Source organism: Rhinatrema bivittatum, chromosome 4 (assembly GCF_901001135.1).
Source record: "Rhinatrema bivittatum chromosome 4, aRhiBiv1.1, whole genome shotgun sequence".
NCBI lineage: Eukaryota > Metazoa > Chordata > Amphibia > Gymnophiona > Rhinatrematidae > Rhinatrema > Rhinatrema bivittatum.
This window is the reverse complement of record NC_042618.1, coordinates 206,928,782-206,953,310: the sequence shown is the minus strand read 5'-3', so window position 1 is coordinate 206,953,310 and position 24,529 is coordinate 206,928,782. Positions and strand designations below refer to the sequence as shown.

At 43.3% G+C, this 24,529-nt stretch overlaps 1 protein-coding gene across 3 annotated transcripts in view; it reads left to right on the top strand.

The window, feature by feature from the left end:
- Positions 1-24,529, top strand: part of FANCD2 (FA complementation group D2) — a 536,781-nt gene that overhangs the window by 172,557 nt on the left and 339,695 nt on the right. For all 3 annotated transcript variants that reach the window (XM_029599610.1, XM_029599611.1, XM_029599609.1), the window contains 3 exons: positions 2,866-2,901; positions 4,887-5,033; positions 18,180-18,314. In XM_029599610.1, coding sequence (XP_029455470.1) covers positions 2,866-2,901; positions 4,887-5,033; positions 18,180-18,314 — 318 coding nt within the window. The remainder of the gene's footprint in view (positions 1-2,865; positions 2,902-4,886; positions 5,034-18,179; positions 18,315-24,529) is intronic.

Sequence of the window (24,529 nt, the reverse complement as noted above, 5' to 3'; positions counted from 1 at the left end):
TCAGATACTGGAACAGCGATCCTGGATAACTGAGCTGTAGAGAAACTGAATATAGTGCGTAGGCAGGGTATACAGAGTTCAGGAACAGAACCTTGATGGTAACACTCACACAATAGTCTCTTAGAAGCAGCCCAGGAGCTGGAATGAAGTAGGCCCTCGAGGAGCGAGTACCTAGTTCCAGGGAACGCTCAGAGAGAGATGGTAACTCACTGGTGTTGTAGGCAGCGATGACTTCCTGGCAGAAGTGGTATTCAGTAGCAAGTCTGGGAACGTGGGCCCTCGAAGAGTGAGTACCAGTTCCAGACTGCGATCTGAAAAGCAAAAGAGAAAGCGAGGCCTCCGAGGAGTGGGTACCCCTGGTAAAGTCCGAGGAGGCAGAGTAGCAAGGTATGCGGAGAGCGAATCCCATCCGCGAATACCTGGAGGGAAAGCCCTTGCTAACTCGATTAGTTAGCGAATTCAGAGACCTTAAATATCCGGTGAGGATGATGTCACCTCAGGGGAGCGCCCCTGAGGTTTGCACCACTGCTGGTACTTCAGTCGGGGCCGCTCTGCGCGCACACCCTTAGGCTGCTGGGAAACATGGCAGAGTGCAGCGTCTAACTGATCCGGGGACGCCGGAGGGGAACGGCAAGATGACGCCAATGCAGCCAAACTTCCAACAGGCAAAGAGGGAGTCGCCAAAGAGGTAAGGTGGGCGTAGTGGAGACATCGGGCAGCGACGGTCGCAAAAGTACCCCCCTTCAAAGGGTGATTTCCTCTTCAGGTACCAGGCTTGGGTTTTGAAGGATGCGCGAGGTGGAACTGACGAAGCATCTCTTTGTCCAGAATATTGGTCTGAGGCTCCCAAGAGTTTTCTTCAGGGATGAAACCTTCCCACTTTAGAAGGTATTCAAAAGTATTGCCTCTTTTACGAACATCCAGGACCTCTTCGACTTTGAACTCTGTCATCTTCTGAATTGATGACAGGTGGGTCATGAGATTTGGAAGTAAATTTGCTGAGTATGAGTGGTTTCAGAAGTGAAACGTAGAAAGCGTTATGAATATCAGCAGCAGTGGATTGAGCTGCTGGGATGTCACTGAGCTTCAGTGGAAGTGGCCGTGTTGGGGAACATCTATAGCCCACTTCAAATGATGACACAGTGGTGGATCTTTCAACTTGATGAGGGGACTCCTCAAGTCTTCCACTAGACATCTGAGAATAAAGTTGCCTCCTGCCCTTGAATCCACCAGGGCAAGAGTCTGAACCGTGACCGGTCCATAAATCAGAGACTGGAAGAGAAAAGCGGAGGAGAGGGCACAGTATGGCCTAAGAGCAGTCCTCCTGCAGGACTTAGGCCTGTCCATTTTCCGGACGATTGAAGCATGTAGAGACATTATGGCCGAGCTGACCACAGTACATGCAAAGGCTGCGCTTTTTCCGAAGTCTTCTTTCTTTGGAAGTTAAACATCTATGACCAAGTTGCATCGGTTCATCTTTATCAGCAGCAAGAATTACTGGAACCATCCGAGGTGCAGATATAGCACTAGCATGTTTCAACCCAGGTAACACCTTAGGCTGGAGTTCCTTTTCCTTGTCCCAGAGCCGGTGATCAATCGGAGTGGCCAAGGCTACGAATTCGTCCAGCGAGTCGGGTGTTTCGTGAGCAGCCAGCTCCTCCTTTAAACAGGTGTCCAGGCCTCTGCAAAAAAGAGTCTTGAGACATTTGGGGTCCCAGCGGAGTTCTGCCGCAAGAGTTTTGAACTCTATGGCAAATTCAGCCAATGATCTGTTGCCTTGCTTCAATTCCACCAAAGCAGAACCGGCTACAGCAGTTCGAGCAGGGTCATTGAAAACAGATTTAAACAAATCCATAAATCCTTCTATGTCCTGCAAAATGGGGTCCTTGTGCTCCCACAAGGTAGATGCCCAAGACAAGGCCCTACCATCCAGGTATGAAAGGATGTAGGTAGTCTTGGAAAGAGCCGTAGGAAATAAAGATGGCTGTAAGGCAAAATGCATGCAGCACTGGTTTAAGAAGCCCCTGGTCTTCTGGATTTCACCGGAAAAGTGGATTGGAGCCGCCAGTGGTAAAGCAGTTTTTAAAGTTACCTTCTGTAACTGACCTTCATGGTTGGAAGTTGTGCCTTGAACCTTCTGTGTGTGTAGCTGATGAAACGCTGAAGTAAGTTTCTCCAAGGTGTCTTGCTGCTCCACAATGCGCTGGGCCAGGCCTGGTATGGCCTGCAAGGCATTGAGTTGTGCCGGATCCATGGAGTTAACAATCCGTTAATGTTCGAGGTGATTCCTTGTGCCGGTGGCAGATGACCACGCCCCCGGGGGAAGATCCCGAGAGGGACCACCGGTCAGGCTCAGAGTATGGAGACAGACAAAAGATCTAGTGTGTGTCTGTCTCCATACTCTGAGCCTGACCGGTGGTCCCTCTCGGAATCTTCCCCCGGGGGCGTGGTCATCTGTCACCGGCCCAAGGATCCACCCACAACCTCCTCGAACATTAACAGGAACAAGGCTAGGTCACATCATTAGACAATGACTGTCTTGTAATCTGATGGTATCCAATGACAGAACACAGCCAGAATTTGCATTACTTTATCACTCTGCACTAGCTGGTGGGGGAGAGGGGGAAAGCAAACATGATTGTTCTAACAGCACTTTTTGCATGCCAGCATAGTTCCACCTTAGGCTAGCTATAATCGGGTACTATGTTAATAGAGTTGAGGCTTTAGTCACTCTAATATTGAGGTCTGGGTTTTTAAGCTACAGGGCAGCAGTATTTGGGGGTTTGTTTTGTTGTCATTTGCCTGTGATACATGAATTAGTGTTGAAAGCTGAATACTTTTTTTTTCCTTTTCCTCCTCTCTCAGGCAATAGAAAACATTGACTCTGAAGCAGATCACAAGGTAACTTAATCTGATTTTTACTTTAAATAAAACACTACAAAGTAATGGAATTCCAATATTTATAGTTTCTGGTTTCTTTATTGGCAATTGACATGAATGAAGAAAATAAGCAGAACAAAGAAATTTACTTTCTGATTAGGATTTTGGAGTATATTTTAAAGCAGGATCCCTTTCACACTGAGCTTTACCTAACACGAGTTCTGGCCTCTCTGGATACTCCAGTCACTGACTACTACTTACACAGAAACACACTTAATACACAAGCTTTGTCTCCACTGCATACATAAGTCACTGTGTGGAACATACATGTGTATGTGCTTTGTCCCTCCAACCCCTCAAACACACACACTACTTCTCTCCCCTTCCCCCCCCTGCACAGGATCTGGTCCCATTTAATACATATCAGACATTCTGAACCCTTTGCATATTCTCACTCTCCTGTGAATGAGTCACCGTGAGCCTGCCTCTTTCCCACCCCCTACTCTTACAGCTCCTCTCCCCAGCACAGGATCTGGCCCCTCTACATTCGGTAAAGTCAATCTGAGTCTTGCTTATACTTACCACCCCAATTTCCCCCGATAGACAGGCTCTTTTCTTTCTCCCACACAGCTCCCCCAGATATAGAAGCAGTCCGACTGTTTGTCACACCCACACACAGAGACTTTGGCCCTTCTTGATACAGATATGGTAATTCTAAACCATATCAGTCCTCCTAATTATTCTTTCTATTCTCAGCCATTTTCTAAGGGTAGAAGGGGGTATGGTTTATTAATTATTTATAAAGAATCCTGGAACCCCAAATATCAAAATCTTAGAGGTAATTCGATGTATGAACTATTATTTATGAATACCATAGGTTTTCCCATTTGCCTTACTTATTGTCCTCTTAAATTGCTTCAGTCCAATTGGTCTCATGTTTTTTGAACTATTGTTTTTAGCCAAAGTTAATCTAAATAACATGATTGAAATCACCCAAAATAATCTGCCATTTAACTCTACTTTCCAGACTTATCAGTGTAAATTATTTCTTGACATTCTCTCTTCTCTGGCGTGGACACAATTAATACACAGCCCTACACATAGACTAGGTTATACATTATATCTTGTTTTCTTAAATTTATCAAGCATATAACATTCTGCTCATTTTCTTAAAATCCATGATGAGCCATGGTCTGAGCATTCATTAATCAGCTTTCGTATTTCTTGGCCTAATGAATCATGCAACTTAAAATCATCATGCCCTCAAGTCTGTAGAGGCTTTATAGACAGTACTAAATTTCATGATGTTTTATCACCTCTTATAACATATTCAAAAATAGCTTAAATTAATATATAAATTGACTATAGATACAACGCCTATGAAAAACTATTTGCCCTGCTTTCCATGAGATTATGGGCATTGTGCAAAACTGTCACAAAGTGCTGAATATGTGCATTATAACAGTTTACACTAATCGTTTGGCTGGTTGAAACTTTGTGCTGATATTTTGGTTCCTTAGTTCATTATCTCCTCTCCAGTTTTTATAATGAAATGTATTAGGTTTGGTCTTAAATCCTTTGTTGCACATCTTCTCTCCTTACTCCTTCCTGCCCTGTCATCAGGGAGCCATAATATATGGTATCGCTCCTTACCTACTAACTGTCTCCAGGAAATGATTCTTGATTTCTAATCATATATTTTTCTTGTTTCATCACCACCCCAGCACACAAGCCATATACTCATTGACTTTAAAGCTGTTTATAATAATGCTTTGCTGATCTCTAGGTATCACTGCATATGCTGCAATTGAGTGAATCCTTTGTCCAGGATATGATTGTCACTTCTGCAGCACTCCCAGTTTCAGCTAGTCTGAGGAGCAAGTACCTGAGTTGGGGATGCAACCTGTCTCCTCTTCAGCAGTATATAGTATTTACCACTTGGTCAGCCTCGAGCCAAACATCTTCTGACTTTCCACTCATCTCTTGTTTTTGTTTTCTTGAGAAAGGTTATAGACCTCATCATTCTGTTGATACTTTATACTACAAACACCAATAACAGCAAGAAGCAGGTGGAGAGGATATTGCGGAACAAGATCCGGATGGGCTATGTCAAGGACCAGCTGCTGCAGAATGCATTCAGAAATTATTCACTGGTAGGTATTATTGGAGGAAGCTTTAGGCATTTGGAGTGTGAATTGAACTAATTCTCTCTCCCTATCCTCTTTCCTTTCTGTCTTACACTCTAGCAAACATATTGGTCATTGGAGAAAACTAGATTTTCTAAAGAGAAGTTTACCCAGTCATTTATTGGCACTGTTAAGGAACACTTTATCCAGAGCTTTCCAGTGAACTGAAAAACCCATCTGAGCATGCAAAGAAGTTCACATGATGTACCTTAGTTCCTCTGTTTTCATTGGTATTGATGGTCACACTTCTGAACTCCTCTGGTTTGTTTGGTTTCTTTTTGTTGTTGTTGCCTGGCAGTTATTTTGGTGGATTTTTTTCTTTCTTCTGCTACCCCTTAGATAGATGTACCTTCCTATTTTAATGCCGCCTTAGTGGATATGTTGCTGGAGAGTACATTAAACTTTGTATATATTTCATATGTAACCAGAGCTCTTTTTTGCTTCTCAGACAGGCCAATTATATCTTTATCTGGAAAAAACAGAGCACCTACAGTAACTCATGGACTGATAACATCCTGCTTATCTTTCTGAGGGAGTTTTTTGGCATCTTTAAACATTTATTTCCTTTTGTTTGACATTTGTTGGTAGGTCCTACTTCCAGTGGTTTCTGATGGACTCTTTTTTTTTTTTTTTTTCTTTGAGCAGTCTATTTAAAAAAAAAAAAATCTCTCCCTTTTTATTTTGCATCGTTGTTTCTTCTGATAATAGTAGAGATGACCAGTAACTTCAAGAACTGCCCAGACTTTGATCGAAAGATGTCCGGTAGAATATCACCAAGAACCATCAAAATCTGCAACAAATCATCCAGCTTCACTGAACCAGTACCAAAAGAACAAAAGCAGAAGGACCATGGAGCTCTGTGCTGACTGCTGAAGTCTCAGAAATGCTGAAGAAGGCATCAATACCTCTGGTGCCTGTGGATAGGTCTGGAGAACGAGTCCAGTCTTATTCTCCTAGCTTGTGCTGAGGATCAGCATCTGAGCACATAGCTGAGGAGAAATGGCACCAAGAGCCCTTCTAGAAAAAAGGTACATTAGTGCCAATCTTCTCCTTTAACTCACAGCTCTTAAGAGCAGGGAGAGCTGGGGTGTGCACTGCCACTCCTGAAGTGACTATACATGGAGGGAAGCTCTACTTCCCATCCAACCTGCTCACTGTATCAGTCTCCAGAGGTCCAGCTTCAAGCTTTCTAGCCCCATCAGCTATTTTTATCAGCTATTTTCGAGGGAAATTTGGAGGCAAGTGGCAGAGGCAGTCGCTCAGCAAATGACAAGTGCTGGGCAGCAGGTATCAATTCGTTAGACTCCACTTAGAGCCCTGAGTGATATGCCTACTACAGCCTTCTCTGTGCAGTTTAGTATCTTTGACTTTTCATAAAACTGACCTTCGAGATTTGACATTGGCTCCAATGCCTCAAGAGTTGTTTATCAGCTTCAAAAGGCAGTCATAATAACATATAGTAATATATTAATGATGGCAGAAAAAAAACATCTGGTCCATCCAGCCTGACCAGCAAGCTTCCCATGGTAGTAACTGCCGCTGCATGCACATTACTCCCATGTTTCTGTTAAAGATAGTAACTGCTGCTCCATGCAGGTTACCCTCAAACCTTATGTTAAGGGTAGCAATATTAACATTCAAAACCAAGCAACTGTCAAACTCATAACAAAATTACTGCTAGCAACATTTTTACAGGGTGAGCAGCCGCCTTGGTAATTCAGACAATGCTGATTGAACATGCTTTGCTTATGATTTTAGCCATAGAAGCAGTTCTGTGCATTTTCCTAATGTCTGTGTATCAGTATCCCGGACCGTAAAAGTCAGGGCCCAGCATTGGCTGTCTTATGAATCCAATTCCCCCTTGACACTTCCCACTCCATCGAAGCAGAGTGCAATGTTGCAGTTGCATCAAGGCTAATTGGTTAAGGGTAGTAATCCCCATGCATTCTGTTAGGGATAGTAGCTGCTGCTCCTTGCAGGTTTCCCCCATGCCCCCCATTACTTCATTTCACCTCCAGCTTTAGGGATCCACAAGATGTATCCCATGCCTTTTGATTTTGTTTACTGTTTTCTCCAGTTTAGTTTTAAGAGTGGCTCTGAGTGTTTATGGGAGTCTCCTTGCAAGTCAGAGCAGATTTGTTCTCAAGAGGAATTCTCATCTGAAGTCTCCTTGGATCCTTCTGTTCCACAGGCTAGTAGTAGCTCTTTTCCTGAGGACCTCTTATTTCATACATACTTTGAAGTCTATGCCTTTCAGTTGCAGTTTGAGGAGGAGCTTAGGGCAACATCGTTCAACCTCAAGTATCTAGATAAACCCAAGTCAGTGGCAGTGTGTGTCCCTCTTCACCCACCCACCTCCCACCTCAAGGTGTGCATAATAGAATGTGGAAAACTCCACATTGCATTCTCCTGGTTGCTAAGGGAAACACTAAATAATGTGTCCAGGAATCTGAGGGATTTGACCAGTTCCAGCTTCCACTTTAGCCTGTTGTGGCTCAATCTATACAAAAACTGGCCAGAAAAGCTAAGAAGTATGCCTTGGTTATGCTAGGAAATGAATGTCAGACATTGTTTTGGTAAGAGGTATTATTGGAATCTTCCAGTCCTGCATACCATCCCAACAGACCTACATTGTCCAACACTTGCATACCAATTTGGAAAGACACAGGGATTCATTGAACACCTCTCTCAAGAAGATCAAGGTGAATTCCATTCACTATTGGCTGAAGGTGATAGGTGCTTTTAAGACTGCATCGAGAGCCTTTGCAGTGGCTGTAGATGAGTGCAGAATATGTGGATATCTTGCTTTTGTGAAAACATTCAGGATACTCATTGATCTATTTTGTACTAGAGGGAGTATCTTTGGAGATAAAATCATGTAAGCTGTGGACGTTCTCAAAAATCACTGTTTAATACTTCAGGCTGTCTCCAGTACCACTTCCAAATTGACCTTCGCACCAGGGAGTTCCAGGTCAGAAAACTCGAAGGCAGTTTTTACCACCTGAGGAGGCACTTCCATGGTCCAACTAGTTCTATATAGCAATAGGCCTCCAGGCCTTGTCATAATGAGAGCAGAAGATCTAAGATCCATGCAGCTATCCGTTTTTGACTGGATGTAGAGCCATAGCTAGCATGCTAGTCTCAGTTCTGGAGGAACTCTGTCAGAGGAAGACATTTTCATGCAAACCATTAGCTTATAGTAACTTCTGATAGCTGGGTCCTTTAGATAATATCGGAGGGCTTCAGTTTGCATCTATTGGAAGGGCCTCCAAATTGCTCACCAATAAAAACCTTAACTCTTGGTTCACACCAAGATTGACTGAATTTGGAGGTCCATCCCACCAAAGGAGAAAGGATGAGAGTTTTACTTGAGGTACTTCCTGGTCCCAAAGAATATGAGGAGATGTGGGGTAGGATACTGTCTCATCCTAGAACTGCAAGTCTTAAAGAAATATAACATGTTCAAGATGCTTTTCCTGAGCACATTATTACCTCTTCTAAACAAAGTAGTATGGCTATGTTCTCTGGATCTGAAAGAGATTTAAGATTCATTCAAATTTCCAAGCCACTGTGTGTGCTCCAGGCCCTCAAGTCTTTGCTGGAAAACTCTGGGGGGAAAAAAAAAAGTGTTCCATGTCAGCACCATTGAGTGATGTTACTCTCTGTATAACTAAACTGCTTTCTTCAGAGTATACCCATTGCAAATAAGCAACTTTGTTTTCTTTGCACATTGTAATAGGGATATGCAGTCATTTCTTTTGTTTCATTTGCCATGCATGTTTAACTTTTCCATATGCATAAAGTACAACTTTACACATGTAAAATCAAGTTGAATAGAAATGAAACAAAAAAAATGCAGCAGTTAAAAAAAAATAAATCATACAAATGTAATGACCCAAAGAGAATTTTGCCTGTACACACCCGTACACTGTAGCACCTTGTATTGGACCAACATGAAAATTATTCAAAGTAGTGTGTTTTGTATGGGGGGGGGGGGTCTTTCACTCTCTTGTATTTTTATTTCTGATTATGAAACAAAGCTATTGAATTGACTAATGACCATTAATGAGTGTTTGACTGTATCTAGTAAATACTCAAGTATTTTTGGATCACAATTGGTTATTTTTACTTATTAAACAATCCAGTCGAAAGCGTATAATTCAAAAGGACTTTAGGGACTACAAAATTGTTCCTGTGCATACCCCACATCAGTCCAGACAAGTGGTTTTGCATCCCTACCAGCAGTTGGAGGCAGAACATAAAAAACTTTTCAGGCACTGCTACATAACTGAGAGTGCCACAGGTTCGGAAAACGGGCACCAGCAAAATTGAGCATCCTTCTTCCAGGCCGTGGGCAGATTTAAAATTTTTTTTTTTTTTTGGGGCCTCCGACTTAATATCGCTATGACATTAAGTCGGAGGGTGTACAGAAAAGCAGTTTTTTCTGCTTTTCTGTATACTTACCCTGTACCGGCCGAAATTAACTTCTGCCTTTGGGCAAGCGTTACTTTCTGTATCGCGCGGGAATAACTAATAGACCCATCAACATGCATTTGCATGTTGCGGGCGCTATTAGTTTCGGGGGGGTTGGCCACGTGTTTTCCATGCGCTATTACCCCATACCGTATAAGGGGTAAAAATAGCACATCGAAAACGAGCGGCCAAACCGGGGCTAAAGGTGCGCTCGGCCGAGCGCTCCATACTGAATCGGCCCGATTGTCTGCTGCAGCACACTGAGCTGACGATTTCAATGTATTATCCACTATGACACCTAGATCTTTTTTCTGGGTGGTAGCTCCTAATATAGAACCTAACATTGCGTAACTACAGCATGAGGTTATTTTTCCCTATATGCATCACCTTGCACTTGTCCACATTAAACTTCGTCTGCCATTTGGATACCCAGTCTTCCAGTTCCGCATGGTGGTCCTGCAATTTATCACAATCCACTTGTGATTTAACTACTCTGAATAATTTTGTATCATCTGCAAATTTGATTACCTCACTCGTAGTATTTCTTTCTAGATCATTTATAAATATATTGAAAAGTTTGGGCTCTTCTCCAGTGGGTTTCTTGAGTTGCGGCCTGGTGCTGCCAGGAAGATAGGAATACATCTTCTAAATATGGTTTGTATGTTGCTGAGTACTCGCCGCCCCAGACATTGAGGTCTACTTTTTCGGCCAGATGCTTCTTAAGAGTCCAAGTCACAGCTTGGCAGTTTTCTCTTCAAGTGCAAACCTTTGTTGGGTGAAAGCCTAGTACAGCTGGTAAAGTACCTGGGTGGATCCATTATTCACAGTTTAGCCTAAGAGAAACAAGAAGAGTTTTTAAGGAGGTATGGCCAGGCGGGGGACCACCTTATTTACTGGAGGCAGGTGCCGGCTGGGCTGCAGTCGTTTCTGAATTCACATAAGCCCACCTGTGTGGCAGTCCTCCCAGTGGCCTAGCTTCTAATGCACTCCCTGCTTTGCCTCTTCCCTTGTTTAGATATCTCTGTGGCCTACCACTTCTGAATGCTCCTGCTCCCTTCCCTTACTGTGTGCCTCTGTCTCCAGTTCCTGCCTCACTCCAGCCTTGCCTCTATCTTGACTTCTCAGTTAGCCTTCCTCAGACTGATCTTGTTGCCTGACCTGGACTGTCTCTGACCCTGCCTCTGCTCATTTTCTGCCTACCATGACCTTGGCCTGGTCTTAAGACTTTTTCTGATTGCTGCCAGCCCTGACCCCAACCACCTTGCACCATACCTGTTGGCTACCAGAACCTGTGGGCCCAACCTAAGGGAGAGGTGGCTGGAAGACGGAAGTAGACCCCACTCTGCTCTGCCATAGGACCCTGCACCACTCTGCTGGGGGAATTCCCCTAACTGGCTGACCCCCATCTGTTACAGTGCTAAAGAGACCCGCCCCTGGAGGGAAATTGTAATCTCTTGTTACAGCTGGACATAGTGGTGGTATGAGCTCCCGAAGCATCCTGTGCTTCAAGTTGGTATTTTTTCTTTTCTTTGGAACTTATTTGCACAAAGTGGAAGGGGAAAGGCAGAGTCTTGGAGAATAGCTAAGTTTTTTTTTTTTTCCCATTTATTTTAGATTTAGCTTGTGCCTTTTCATTAGTAGCTCAAAGAAAGTTACTTTCAGGTATCATAGATATTTCCCTGACACCAGAGGGCTTAGAGTCTTAAGTTTGTACCTGAGACAATAGATGATGAAGTTACTTGCCCAAGAACACGAGTATCTGTGGGATTTGAACCCTGGCTTCCCTGGATCTCAACCTGCTGCTTTAACACTAGGCTACACCTCACAGTTCCTCTTGTTCCTTTGGGCTTCCAGCTTAGTTGAGTTGGGATCTAGTGCCGTAAGTCTTCATTCAGAAACACTTGATATTTATTCCCCCTTCTCTATTCATTGTAGAACCAATCTTTGACTGAGGGTCCCTTCTGAAACCCTGTTAACAAGGTCCCTAAATCAAGCCATGAGGATGGCCTAGGGAATGGAAGAACTGGTTTGAGAATTAAACCTAGATCATCTGCATGGCAGTGTGAAACTACCACTGAGCCACTAGGGACAGTCCCAAGAAAACTGGAGTCTTTTTAGATTGTGGTACTTTTTAGAGGATTGCTCCTGATGGAGGAAGTATCTGCTATATGGATTTCAGAACTTTGAAACCTTATGATGCCATCAGAAGACAGAAAAGCATGAGCAGCAAGAACAGTGTGGCAGACAGAATCAACAACCCAGGGCCACTCGTTTTGCTCAGAAACATGTACCCAAGTTGCTACAGTCTGGATTGGTCACCTTAGGCATCTTAAGACCCACATATAGGAAATTATGGAAGATAACCATTTTCAAGAGATTGCTAAAGATTCTTTTAAAGGACCAGAAAGATGTTACCTCTAAAGAAGAGACTTTTGTGAGGTCTTAAATTTCATGCCATACAGCATCATTTGTGTTAGCTCTTTAAACAGTATCACAAGCTAGTGAAAAATTTTAATAACTTTCTGTAGTGCACAACTGCACATATGTGATCCAATCAAATTACTGTTAGAAAAATAACAGAAGATTATGTCCACTCAAGACAACAAAAGGTTAAAATTTACCTTGTAGCTTATCCCCTATAAAGGAGAGGGAAAATTTGCCTTGATTACAGAAGTTAATTACATCTCTAATCTAAGTAACTTCCTTCCCATGTGCTACACCAGTTCTTCCCAAAGCTATCTTGGAGAACTCCAATGCCAGTCGGTCTTTCAAGATATCCACAAGAATATGCAGCTTATCTTTTCAGTTAATGTTTCCTTACCAAGGTTTGTGAGACAGTAATAAATTGTATCTCTGCCATCAACATGGCCTAACACTCAACCTTTCTAAAACTGAGGCCTTGTGGTTGAGTAGACATTTGTCTCAAATAATATTGCCAATCACTGTGGAAGGCACACCATCAGTATTATTTTTAGTAATTTGTGATTTAGGTTTCTTATTAGACTCTAACTTTGAGCTAAAGCCCGAGCTCCGAGCTGTAATTCGGTCAGCATTCTTTAAGTTATGGATTCTTCATCCTTTAAAATATCTCTTACCAAGATCAGATTTTCGAGCAGTAGTATAGGCATTCATCCTGACCACTGTAGACTACTGTAATTCATTATATGCTGGACTGCCAAAGTACATGATTGCGTCACTTCAATTGTTACAAAATGCCGCCGCCACCTGTTTAATTATATCTTGTCCTCTCAGGGAAACATATTTCCCCAGCACTTTGTCAACTTCATTGGCTTCCTGTCAAGTACAGAATACAGTTTGTTAATGATTCTTATACACAAAGCATTTCACTCTATTGGTTCATCTTCTTTGACAAAGTTGTGAGGTATGTCCCTTCAAGGTCATTAAGATCTGTAGACAAGGGCTTGCTTCTTGTCCCTATTGTTAAAACTTATCGGTTCCAGACTGCTCGCTCTAAGGCCTTTGCCGCTTCGGGTCCCACTTTATGGAATGAGCTGCCCATTGAGTTGAGGTGTCTTACTGATTGTAAACTTTTTAAAAAGCAGTTGAAAGCATATTTCTCTCATATGTCTTTTTCTTGAGGTTTTAAAATTTATGTAAGTTTTTATTATGATGGTATTTATTGTTTGGAAATGTATCTAATTTGATATTTTTGACTTGTTTTATTGTTCACCGCTTAGCACAGTTTTTCTGTTATAGGTGGTATAGAAAAATTTGTAAATAAATAAATTTGCATATAAGGAGCCTCCAAGATTTGCAGATTTATCTCGTGCATATTCATTGTGTATATCCTGAAAACCTGACTAGCTATGGGGCCCACAGGACAGGTTTGGGAAACCTTGCACTATGTATTCCCTGTACGTACGAAGATCATTCCAGACTGCTGGGTTATGCCTCCCGTCCAGCAAATGGAGTCATAGAAAAGCTGAAAAGCACCCCCTAGATATACTGGTGTGCCACCTGCGATCCCTCAGTATATCTCTGACTCCAGCAGATTGAGAGGCATAACCTGCGGTCCTGATCTTTTCTAAATTTGAGTTTGGTTATTCAGGTTTGACATTTTGCTGACCTTTGACTCGATCAATTTCTTTTGGTTTAAGGTAGTTAGATCAGCGGATAGGTTTGGTTTTTGTCCTTTCTTTTCACATGCGCTGGGCAAAGTTCTGATTCTTGGCAGGCTTGGCAGGGTAGTGCCCTAAGGCCTATTTCCCGGAGATAGTGATCCCTTGGGACCAGGGGGCGTATTCACCGGTAGGCCAGTCACTCTCCCCCCTGTATGTATATTCCAGGGGTGTTTCACCTCTGAAGGGGACTCAATTATCACAGGAAAGAAGCGGGAATCAGATTTTACTTTTATTAAAAAACAAAAACATAAAATAAAAAAGCGTACAGTAAGACCTGTTGGTGACAGGCTGTTTGATCGCTTCGTTGGCCCTGGCCTGCCTCGCTAGGGTCCTGGGACTCCGGAGGGGGTGGCCTGGTCACCTGGCGCGTTTTTATTTTACCTCAGTCACAGCTCTGCTGTTTTTGTGCGCTTTTTTTCTGCTCTAGAAGCTTCGGGCTGCTATGCCGTGTGCGTTGGCCTACGGGGAGTCGGGGGCGTGGCTCTCTCTCGAGGGTCTCTGCTTCCGTTGTCTTCCCGGGGCGAGGGACCCTCTTGGAGGCCGAGCGCTGCCCGTGGGTCCCCCCTTTCGCAGCTGCTCATTAAGGACTTGGGGGACAATAAGGTCTACAAGTTGCCCGAGGACAAGCCCAAGCAGTTTCGCACTTTTGGGAATTTCAGAGGCCGTTTTCGTGGTCAACAACGGTTCCGTGCGTTTCGGTCACAGGCTTGGATGCACTCCTTTAGTGGCAGACGGCCTCAACATTCGGGGGCATCACATGCCTTTACCCCCCAATAAGACGGCACAATGAAGCAGCGCCGGCCCATTCCTCCGTTCCTTTAATCGGGGGTCGCCTGTCCCTGTTTCGGGAGGAATGGGTCAAGATAACATCGGACCAGTGGGTCCTCAACATTATAAGTCACGGTTATGTTTTGGATTTTGCTCGCCCGCTCCGAGATCTTTCTTGTGTCCCCTTGCAGCCCTCCGGCAAAGCAGCAAGTTATTGCGCAGACGTTGGACCGTTTACAGGCGCTGGGAGCGGTGGTCCCAGTCCCGCCTGCCGAGCATCGGACCGGTCGGTATTCCATTTACTTCGTGGTTCCAAAGAAGGAAGGAACATTCCGACCGATCTTGGACTTGAAACAGGTCAACAGAGCTTTGCACGTTCCGCGTTTTCGCATGGAGACGCTGAGGTCTGTCATTGCGGCTGTCCACAAGGGAGAATTTTTTTGCTTCTTTGGATCTAACAGAGGCATATCTCCACATTGGAATCCAGGAGCACCATCAGATTTCTGAGGTTCATGGTTCTGGGGGACCATTATCAGTTTTGCGCCCTGCCGTTCGGTTTGGTGACAGCCCCCAGAATTTTCACCAAAGTATTGGTGGTGGTTGCGGCTTTTCTTCACCGCCAAGAGATACTAGTGCATCCCTATCTGGACGATTGGCTCATAAGGGCCAAGTCGGAAGCTCTGTGCAAGCTAGCGATTCAGTCAGTAGTGGAGCAGCTACAGGCACTAGGTTGGGTGATCAACTTCCCGAAGAGCCATCTAACCCCAACTCAGCACCTGGAGTTTCTGGGAGCCCGATTTGATACCTCGGTGGGCAAAGTGTTTCTTCCACGACAACGAATGGTCAATTTAATGGCTCAGGTGCGGAACCTGTTGGAACTGCCATTGCCTACGGCCTGGGATTATTTACAGGTACTTGGGCATATGGCTTCTACTCTGGAAATGGTCCTTTGGGCCTTTGCTCATGTGCGCCCTTTGCTCATGTGCGCCCTTTGCAGGGGGCACTGCTTTCCTGCTGGGATCCCAAGTCAGAGGACTACAACATGCTATTGCCCTTGCCGGAGCCGGCATGGTCCAGTCTTAGTTGGTGGTTAATACCGGACCATCTCCTTCAGGGGGTGGACTTGGAACCTCCACCTTGGATCATTGTTACGACGGATGCCAGTCTATCTGGGTGGGGGGCGGTCTGTCAGTCCCGGCAAGCCACAGGGTCCATCAATCGCTTGGAGACCCGGGCGGTTTGTCTGGCCTTGCGTCAACTCCTCCCGATGGTGCACCGTCAGGCGGTGCAAATTCTATCAGACAACGCGACCACCGTGGCGTATATAAACAAGCAAGGAGGCACAAGAAGTCGCCCGGTGGCTGCCGAAGCGACTTTGTTAATGGCCTGGGCGGAGCGCAATCTGTCCCGTATCGTGGCCTCACACATCGCAGGCTTGGACAATGTTCAGGCAGATTTCTCAGTCGACAACACCTGGATCCAGGAGAGTGGGAATTGTCGGCCGAGGCGATGCAACTCATAACTCGACGTTGGGGGACACCGCACTTGGATTTAATGGTGACTCGGCGAAATGCCAAAGCGGCTCGCTTTTTCAGTCGAAGGAGGGAACACAGATCGGAAGGGGTGGATGCGCTGGTACTTCCGTGGCCTCCACGCATCCTCCTTTATGTGTTTCCCCCGTGGCCCCTAGTGGGAAAGGTGTTAAGACGCATCGAATCTCACTGGGTCTGGTAATTCTAGTGGCCCCAGAGTGGCCAAGAAGGCCGTGGTTCGCGGATCTGGTCAGTCTGGCGGTAAACGGTCCATTGCGTCTTGGTCATCTCCCGAATCTTCTGAGTTAAGGCCCAGTATCTTTCCATCTGGCGGATTGCTTTTGTCTAGCAGCTTGGCTTATGAGCGGAGACAACTGAGAAAGAAGGGTTACCTGGAAGCGGTGATTTGTATTTTTCTCAGGGCACGCAAGTCCTTGACGTCTCTCGCCTATGCTAGAGTTTGGAAGGTCTTTGACTTCTGGTGCAGTAGGTTAAAGCTGTCGCCACAGAGGGCTTCTTTGGGGCATATTCTCGCATTTTTGCAGGCTGGTTTGAAAAAGGGCTTAGCTTACAGTTCGCTTCACGTGCAGGTAGCGGCCCTGGGCTGTCTGAGGGGCAGGATTGATGGTTCTTCTCTTGCCTGCCACCCGGACGTTGCTCGTTTTTATGCGGGGTTAGGAATTTGCATCCCCCTGTTAGGGCTCCATGTCCATCCTGGAGCTTGAATTTGGTTCTCCGCGGTCTCTGCGCTTCTCCATTTGAACCTATCAAGAGAGCCACTTTGAAGGATTTAACTCTCAAGACAGTATTTCTAGTGCCTATTTCTTCAGGGCGTTGCGTTTTGGAACTTCAGGCATTGTCGTGCAGGAAGCCGTTTTTGCGTTTATCTGAGTCGAGAATGTCCCTGCACACGATACCTTCTTTCTTGCCTAAGGTGGTTTCGGCCTTCCATGTCAATCAGGTGGTGGAATTACTTGCCTTCTCTGAGGAGGATATCCGCTCTTCTCAAGGTCAGGATCTAAGGCGTTTGGATGTCCGGGCACTTCTGCGGTACTCTGAGGTGACTAATGATTTTCGACAGTCGGATCATCTATTTGTTTTGTAGAATGGCCCCAAGAAGGGTCTTCAGGCTTCCAAGACTACTGTCGCCCGCTGGTTGAAAAGCGCGATTGCTTCCGCGTACATTGGGTGTGGACGGCCTGTACCAGATGGGCTTAAGGCTCACTCTCTTCGTTCTCAGGCGGCATCATGGGCTGAAAGTCAGTTTGTGTCTCCCCAAGAGATTTGCAGGGCGGCCACTTGGAAATCCTTGCACACATTCGTTCAACATTATTGGTTAGATATCCATGATCCGTCGGCGGATTCTTTTGGTAGCACTGTGATTCGAGCGGGACTCTCTGGGTCCCACCCCATTTAAGGCGGCTCGGGTACATCCCAGCAGTCTGGACTGATCCTGGTACATACAGGGAAAGGAAAATTAGTTTCATACCTGATAATTTTCGTTCCTGTAGTACCTAGGATCAGTCCAGACACCCGCCCAAGTCTGTTTGCTACTGGAGAGTCCGCTCTTATTTCTTTCTGTTCCTTTGTCTCCTTACAGTTCCTAGAGCTGCAGAGTATCGGAATACGTGTTGATGCGTTGTTTCAGGCAAGTTATACAGGGTTTTCTATTTTCATATAGGGAGACAAGTTTGTTTGTGTTTTCAGAGCACTAGGCCTACTTGATCTAGTCATTGGTTGAGTTAAAGGAGTTTACTCTTCAGCAGGAGTGGATGTTTCTATGATTCATTCTGCTTTGATATTCTTTATACTGAGGGATCACAGGTGGCACACCAGATTATCTAGGGGGTGCTTTTCAACTTTTCTCTGACTCCATCTGCTGGACGGGAGGCATAACCCAGCAGTCTGGACTGATCCTAGGTACTACAGTAACGAAAATTATCAGGTAAGAAACTAATTTTCCTTTCCTTTCAGCTTTTTTCAGTGTAATGATCCTGTAAAGTTTTTGTTTTTTTTCTTAAACTCTAGTAAAATTTAATTATAACTTCCAGCTGAAGACTCCCTCTGAATTCTTCAAGATAATAGCTCTGTCAACAATTGGATATTCTGCCAACGATTGGTTATTCCTGTTCCTTCTAATAAGTGGTATAGAGTACTGATTGACTGCTGTCACATACTGAATATTTTCTCTTCAACAGGTTCTCCGGGAGTACTTTCCCTCTATCCTGTCCCTGGCTCAGACCTTGCTTTGCTCTACAGATCAAAGTTCCATCTCATTTGGGAGTCTTATGTATAAACACATGTTTGCAGCTTTTGACTCATACTGTCAACAGGTACTGTGTATAATGTATGAATGCATTAATGGGGGGAAAGGGCCTTATGCCTGAAGTTGGCAGCCTTTGGCACTAGCTGACATTTGAGCCAGCATGCTAGCCACATGTCCTGGCGCCTGCACCACAAACATTTTCATATTTAAAGTCTGAATCATTAGTGGTAGGAACCGTTTAAGCAGCATATAATTTAGTCCCTAATCCAAGTCCTAAATATATCGCATGTACAACATGCCTAGATCCAGTTGATGTGTTACCAGAAAACCAATCCAGAAATTAGAACTTTAAAGCACAACTTGCATGGCAAAATAAAGGAAGATTTCTTGTTAGTCTAGGGATGTGCTTTTATGCCAAAGTGGTTATTCAACAGCTTTGCTGGGAATGCTGGCTGGGTATCAGCAACAGAGAGCAATCAGTTCTTCTCCCACTTCTCAGTCATAGTTTAGTTTTGCTGACAGTGGGCAAAGTGATGGTTATCAGCTGCACTTGGAGTCTCCTATTCAAGGCAGGAATGTTGGACAGGCTTTTGTGTTTGAAACTTACTAGCCAATAAGGCTGGTAAGTATATATAGTATCAGTTGGGTATACAGTGAATCTTTTTAAATGTCATCCAAAAACATAGTAAGGAAGGGAGAGAGGAAAGGGAAGAGAGAAAGAGAAAAGAAAAAAGAAAAACCTTTCTGTTTTTTTGGTTTTTTTTTTGGCTCATAACTCTAATTTCACAATTATATCACCTCTTCAGTCACTCGGTACCCTCTCAACCACAGACACACTCCAGCAAGCTTCACTCAGACCTCTCTCAACCACAGACACACTCCAGCAAGCTTCACTTGGACCTCTCTCAACCACAGACACACTCCAGCAAGCTTCACTCGGACCTCTCTCAACCACAGACACACTCCAGCAAGCTTCACTTTGACCCAAATCCCTAACCTACTGACTAACTTCAGGACTACTATTTTTTCTTCTCCTCCTTTCTCCAGTGGCTTTCCTTATCTGACCACGCTGCTATCAAAGACTTCCTGCTCGTCTAAAGTCTTTCAATTTCTGGACCTACTGCAATAAAAGAGCTTGCCCCTACTTCTCGCCTATTCACTCAGTACCATTAAATAATGCACCAATCAGAAATGATATCTCGCCACATTCCCACTATCAAACACTTCAACGTGAATTATAAACCGGCTAGATTTCTCCAACTCTCCTCATTAACCAGAACATTAACACCTATTATGGTAGCACCTATCACTCAAATGTTAGGTCTAATAACTTTCTCCATCCTTCTATTAAATACACAATCTCTTCTAAAAAAAGATCACCCTACTAAACGACATCCTCACAGATGAAAAGCCAGATATATGTGCGATCACTGAATCATGGCTAAAAGACACTGACACAGCCATAATAAATCAACTTCCCACTGACACTTACAATGTTTTCTCCATTCCAAGGATCAAAAAGAAAGGTGGAGGTATTCTCCTGGCTGCCAAAAAGAAATTTAACCTTACAGTTCAAACTACTTCCCCTTCCTCCAAAATGGAGACTGGCCTTTTCAAATCTAAGGATCTTCAAATCTGCCTGATCTACTCCCCCCCCCAGCATACTTGAGAATAACCCATCTCTACTAACTGAATTTATTATCAAAAACCTTGATATTCACCTCCCAACAATTATTCTGGGGGATTTGAACCTACACTTTGATCGCATCCCTCTAACCCCAGCCTGTGAAACTTTACTGACCTCTCTTAATGCTCTAGGCTTTCAACAAGCTGTGACTAACCCGACTCATAAAGCTGGTCATACCCTTGATGTCATGTTTACTAACTCCCATATTGATACAAAACCTCCCCTCTGCACTCCCATTCCTTGGTCGGACCACTTTTGGATAGACACCTGCTGTACAATAAAACAATTACCATCTAATGTTCACAGCAAAAAAACCATCTACTTCCGAAAACAAGGTCAAACAGATGAAATTAATAATGTGATATCAGAAGATCTCAAAAATTTAGATCTCACAGATGCTGAAACAGCTACCTCTTCTTGGTTTAAAATTACTAGTAACATAGCAGAGAAACTCTGTCCTATTCAATCCAAGGAAATCAATTCCGAAAAAATAATAAGGAAAAAACCTTGGTATGCTCCCGAACTTAAAGCTATGAAAACGGAGCTACGTAAGACAGAAAAAGAATGGCGCAGAAACCAAAATTCCACGACTTTATTAAAATTCAAATCATTACTACACAAATATCGCCAAGCCACCGACAAAACAAAAAAAGATTTTTATGCTTCCAGAATTCATCAATATCAATTCAACCCTCAAGCACTTTTCCAATATGTCAAAAGCCTTGTTACTGCTCCAACTCACAACAATCTAAACAACAATGATGATTCAAAATGTGAGGAACTAGCTACATTCTTTTATAACAAAATACATTCTATTTTAACGCGATTTAATTCATTTCCTGCTCCTTTACACACCAACCAAGCTACATCAGCCACTCAAGATAAATTTGAAACAAAGCTATCTAATCTTGAGATTACTACTGGTATTGAAGTTGAGTCAATTCTAAAGAAAATGAAACCAGCTTTCCACCCCACCGACATATTACCTACTAAGACTCTTCTCACAATACGTTCTACAATAGCAAAACCTATTGCAAAGATTCTTAACAAATCCATCACCACAGGCATAGTTCCTTCTATACTTAAACATGCTATCATTACTCCAATGATAAAAAAATCTAACCTAGATTCATCTGATCCAGCAAACTTTCGTCCAGTATCAAACCTTCCCTTCCTCTCAAAGATTATGGAAAGAGTCATCAACAAACAACTATCTGATTATTTAGATGATCATCAAATACTCTTTCCATCTCAATATGGGTTCAGAAAGTACCACAGCACGGAAACACTTTTGATATCTCTTTCTGAGGTGCTACTAAAAGCTTTAGATGCTGGCAAATCATACCTCATCGCCCTTCTTGATATATCAGCGGCTTTCGACACGGTAAACCACAACACTCTTATTACCCGTCTTTCTGAAATAGGTATCTCGGGATCGGCTTTACTATGGTTTCAGTCATTCCTGAGCAATAGAACATATAGCGTTAGATGTGGACGAAGTGAATCCAAGCCAAGAAACCTCTCTCAAGGAGTCCCCCAAGGATCTTCTCTCTCCTCCACATTGTTCAATGTTTACCTTACACCGCTATGCCAGCTACTCTCTAAATTGGGTCTTCAACACTTCATCTACGCAGATGATGTTCAAATACTCATACCTATAACCAGCACAATCATAAATGCACTGAATACCTGGAAGGTAGCTTTATTAGAAATTAAAACTATCCTCACAGACAACCAATTGGCTATAAATACCAATAAAACTGAACTTATCATAATTTCACCTCCAAAAAATACAATTCTGATCAACTCTGATATTGCTCAAAACAACTCCACTATTTCACAACAAGTACGCAGCCTTGGTATCATCATTGACAGCAATCTCACATTTAAAAAATTCATCGCGGATACGGTAAAAAATGGTTTCTTTAAGCTATTTACGCTTAAACGGATTAAATCTCTATTATACCAATATGATTTCCGCACAGTTTTACATGCAACTATTTTATCAAAGATTGATTACTGCAATGCTCTGTTACTGGGTCTACCCAAAGCCACCATTCAACCTTTGCAAATGCTGCAAAATGCAGCTGCCCGCATTATCACCGACACAAGCCGCCATGATCACATCACTCCAGCTCTTCAGTCTTTGCACTGGCTACCTGTGGCTTACAGGATAATTTATAAATCTATGTCGCTGATACACAAAGCCATTCAAAACAGAGAAATGCTCTGGTTTACAGATGAACTACAATTCAAAACGTCTTCCCGCCCAACGAGATTCCAGAATTTAGCCAAACTAAATATCCCAGCACCCAATCTGACTAAACTCTCTAGCACAAAAGATCAATCTTTCATCATTGCTGGATCAACAATATGGAACACCATGCCCTCTGAATTACGCCAGGAACTCTGTTACAAAAAATTTAAACAAAACCTTAAAACCTGGCTATTTAAAAAAGCCTACTATCAATGATCTGAATCCTCAACTACTCTTCCTAACTGCCACAATCTCTCATATATTGCTGATATTCTATTAATATAAAGTTATATACTGTATTGTTTTTCGTTTAGTTTCCTTGTTATATTGTAAAGCGCAATGCTGAATTACTGTTTGAATGTAAACCGAGGTGATGTTATTTACGTACCCCGGTATAGAAAAATCTATAAATAAATAAATAAATAGTACATTCAGTGTTTTTTTAAAAACATTTTATGAAGATGACCTATTCCTACAGGATGTAACAGTGACTTATCACTTACATATTTCCAAAAAAAATTGCCATATGTTCTAAGTAAGTCTATCAAGTTAGGAATAGCTGTTAAGGGATGCTTCAAATACACCAGGCTAGCAGCATATATGAAAATGTTATACTGTGGATTTATTTCAAGTCCACTTAAACCCATTTTATATCTGATTGAATATGCCAGAATCTCCGTAACAAGTGTAAATAAAAGAGGACCTGGATGTCCCTGGCATGTACCCTTATGGTGACAAAAAACTTCTGAAATGAGTATTTGTATTAATAATTGCCATAGAATAATTGTAAAGCAAAGCTACCCAGTTAATAAAAGTGGGCACAAATTTACATCTGCAACATATCTCATGCAAATAAATCCTATTCCACAAGAGTCAAAACCTTTTCAGCATCAAAATAATACCTAAAGCCTCCACAACAGGGTTCAGCAGCTCCTAGCATAATTGGGATACATGATCTTCTTTCTCTCTTGCATTTTCTGAAATCTTTTCTAGCCGGCTGTTTGTAATGAACAGTGAGATTTCTGTGTTGTGTCAATTTCACCTTTATCTTCCTGAATGCTTCTTAACCTGGCCACAACCATCTGCAGCTCACTGAGAGAGTTCATCAACTGGATATTGCCCATAGGCTGATGCTCATTGGCTGGATTGTACTTGACACATTTCCAGCAAATTAAGATGAGACCTGGATGCAAGCATCCTTTGTAGGATGTCTAGCTTCAGCATGGAATCCAGAAGTGCAGGTAGAAGGCGGGTCAGAAGTGATGTAAAGGTTTTGATGACAGTGTCTTCCAGCCATCACTAAATTTTCCTTCCTCTCTAATTACAATTGATATTTGTCAATTTGGCTAATGTAGCTCTGTTTTAAAAACTACATTTCACAGTAAAGTATAGGGATGTGAAAATAGAGAATAGGCAAGCTCATCACTAAGGAATGTAAACAGTGGTGTGAGTAGTGGCCAAGAAAATGTTTGAAATTGTAATGGATATGAGGATTGTATTTTTAAAAAAGGGAGTAATAAAAAATATTAAAAATAATATAAAATACAAATGGTATAAAAAGTGTAAATGTGTATAAATATTAATGAAAAAAAAGGGCTGACCTCTGGCTCTAGTAGTAAGTACTACGCACTGCTATACAGAAGGTCCCTGATTCTATCCCTGGGTAAAATCTTTCACTCCCTTAAGTTGACTGAGGCTGAGCTGCCAACCAGGGAAGCCAGAGTTCAGATCATTCTGATACTCCTTGTGACCTTGGGTAAATCATTTTCCTGTACATACTCAGATCAGTCCAGACAAGTGGATTTTGCATCCCTACCAGCAGATGGAGGCAGAGAACAAAACATTGAGGCACTGCTACATAACCGAGAGTGCCACCTGCAGTCCCTCAGAATTTCTCTGTCTCCAGCAGATGGTAGTGGTGCAAACCTGCAGTCTGATAAAAAGTTTAGATTGAGAGAATTGCTTAGACGTTTTTGGAGGCTCCCTGAGGTTTAGGCTCCTTTGTGGACCATCCCTCAGGTGGAGCAGGGTGACCGAAGAGTTGGAAACCCCTGGCTGGTGTTCGTCCTCATCTGACTGGAGGTCCTGATAGCCAGGGGACTGGCGCCTTCAGGACTTCTGATGCCACCTCCTGATTTCTTGCTAGTCTGTAAGGGAAGTACCCTGTTGTTTTTTCCTTAAGCTGTTTTTTATTAAAAAAGAAAAAAAAAACCCCCAACAACCCAAGGAATCTTGTTTTACAGCAGCTTAAGGGAAAAGTCTGGCGGTGAAGTGAGCCTGTGACAGCGGGAGCTGTTGTGCTTCAGGAGGGGAAGGTTGGGGAGTTCTCCCTTCTCCC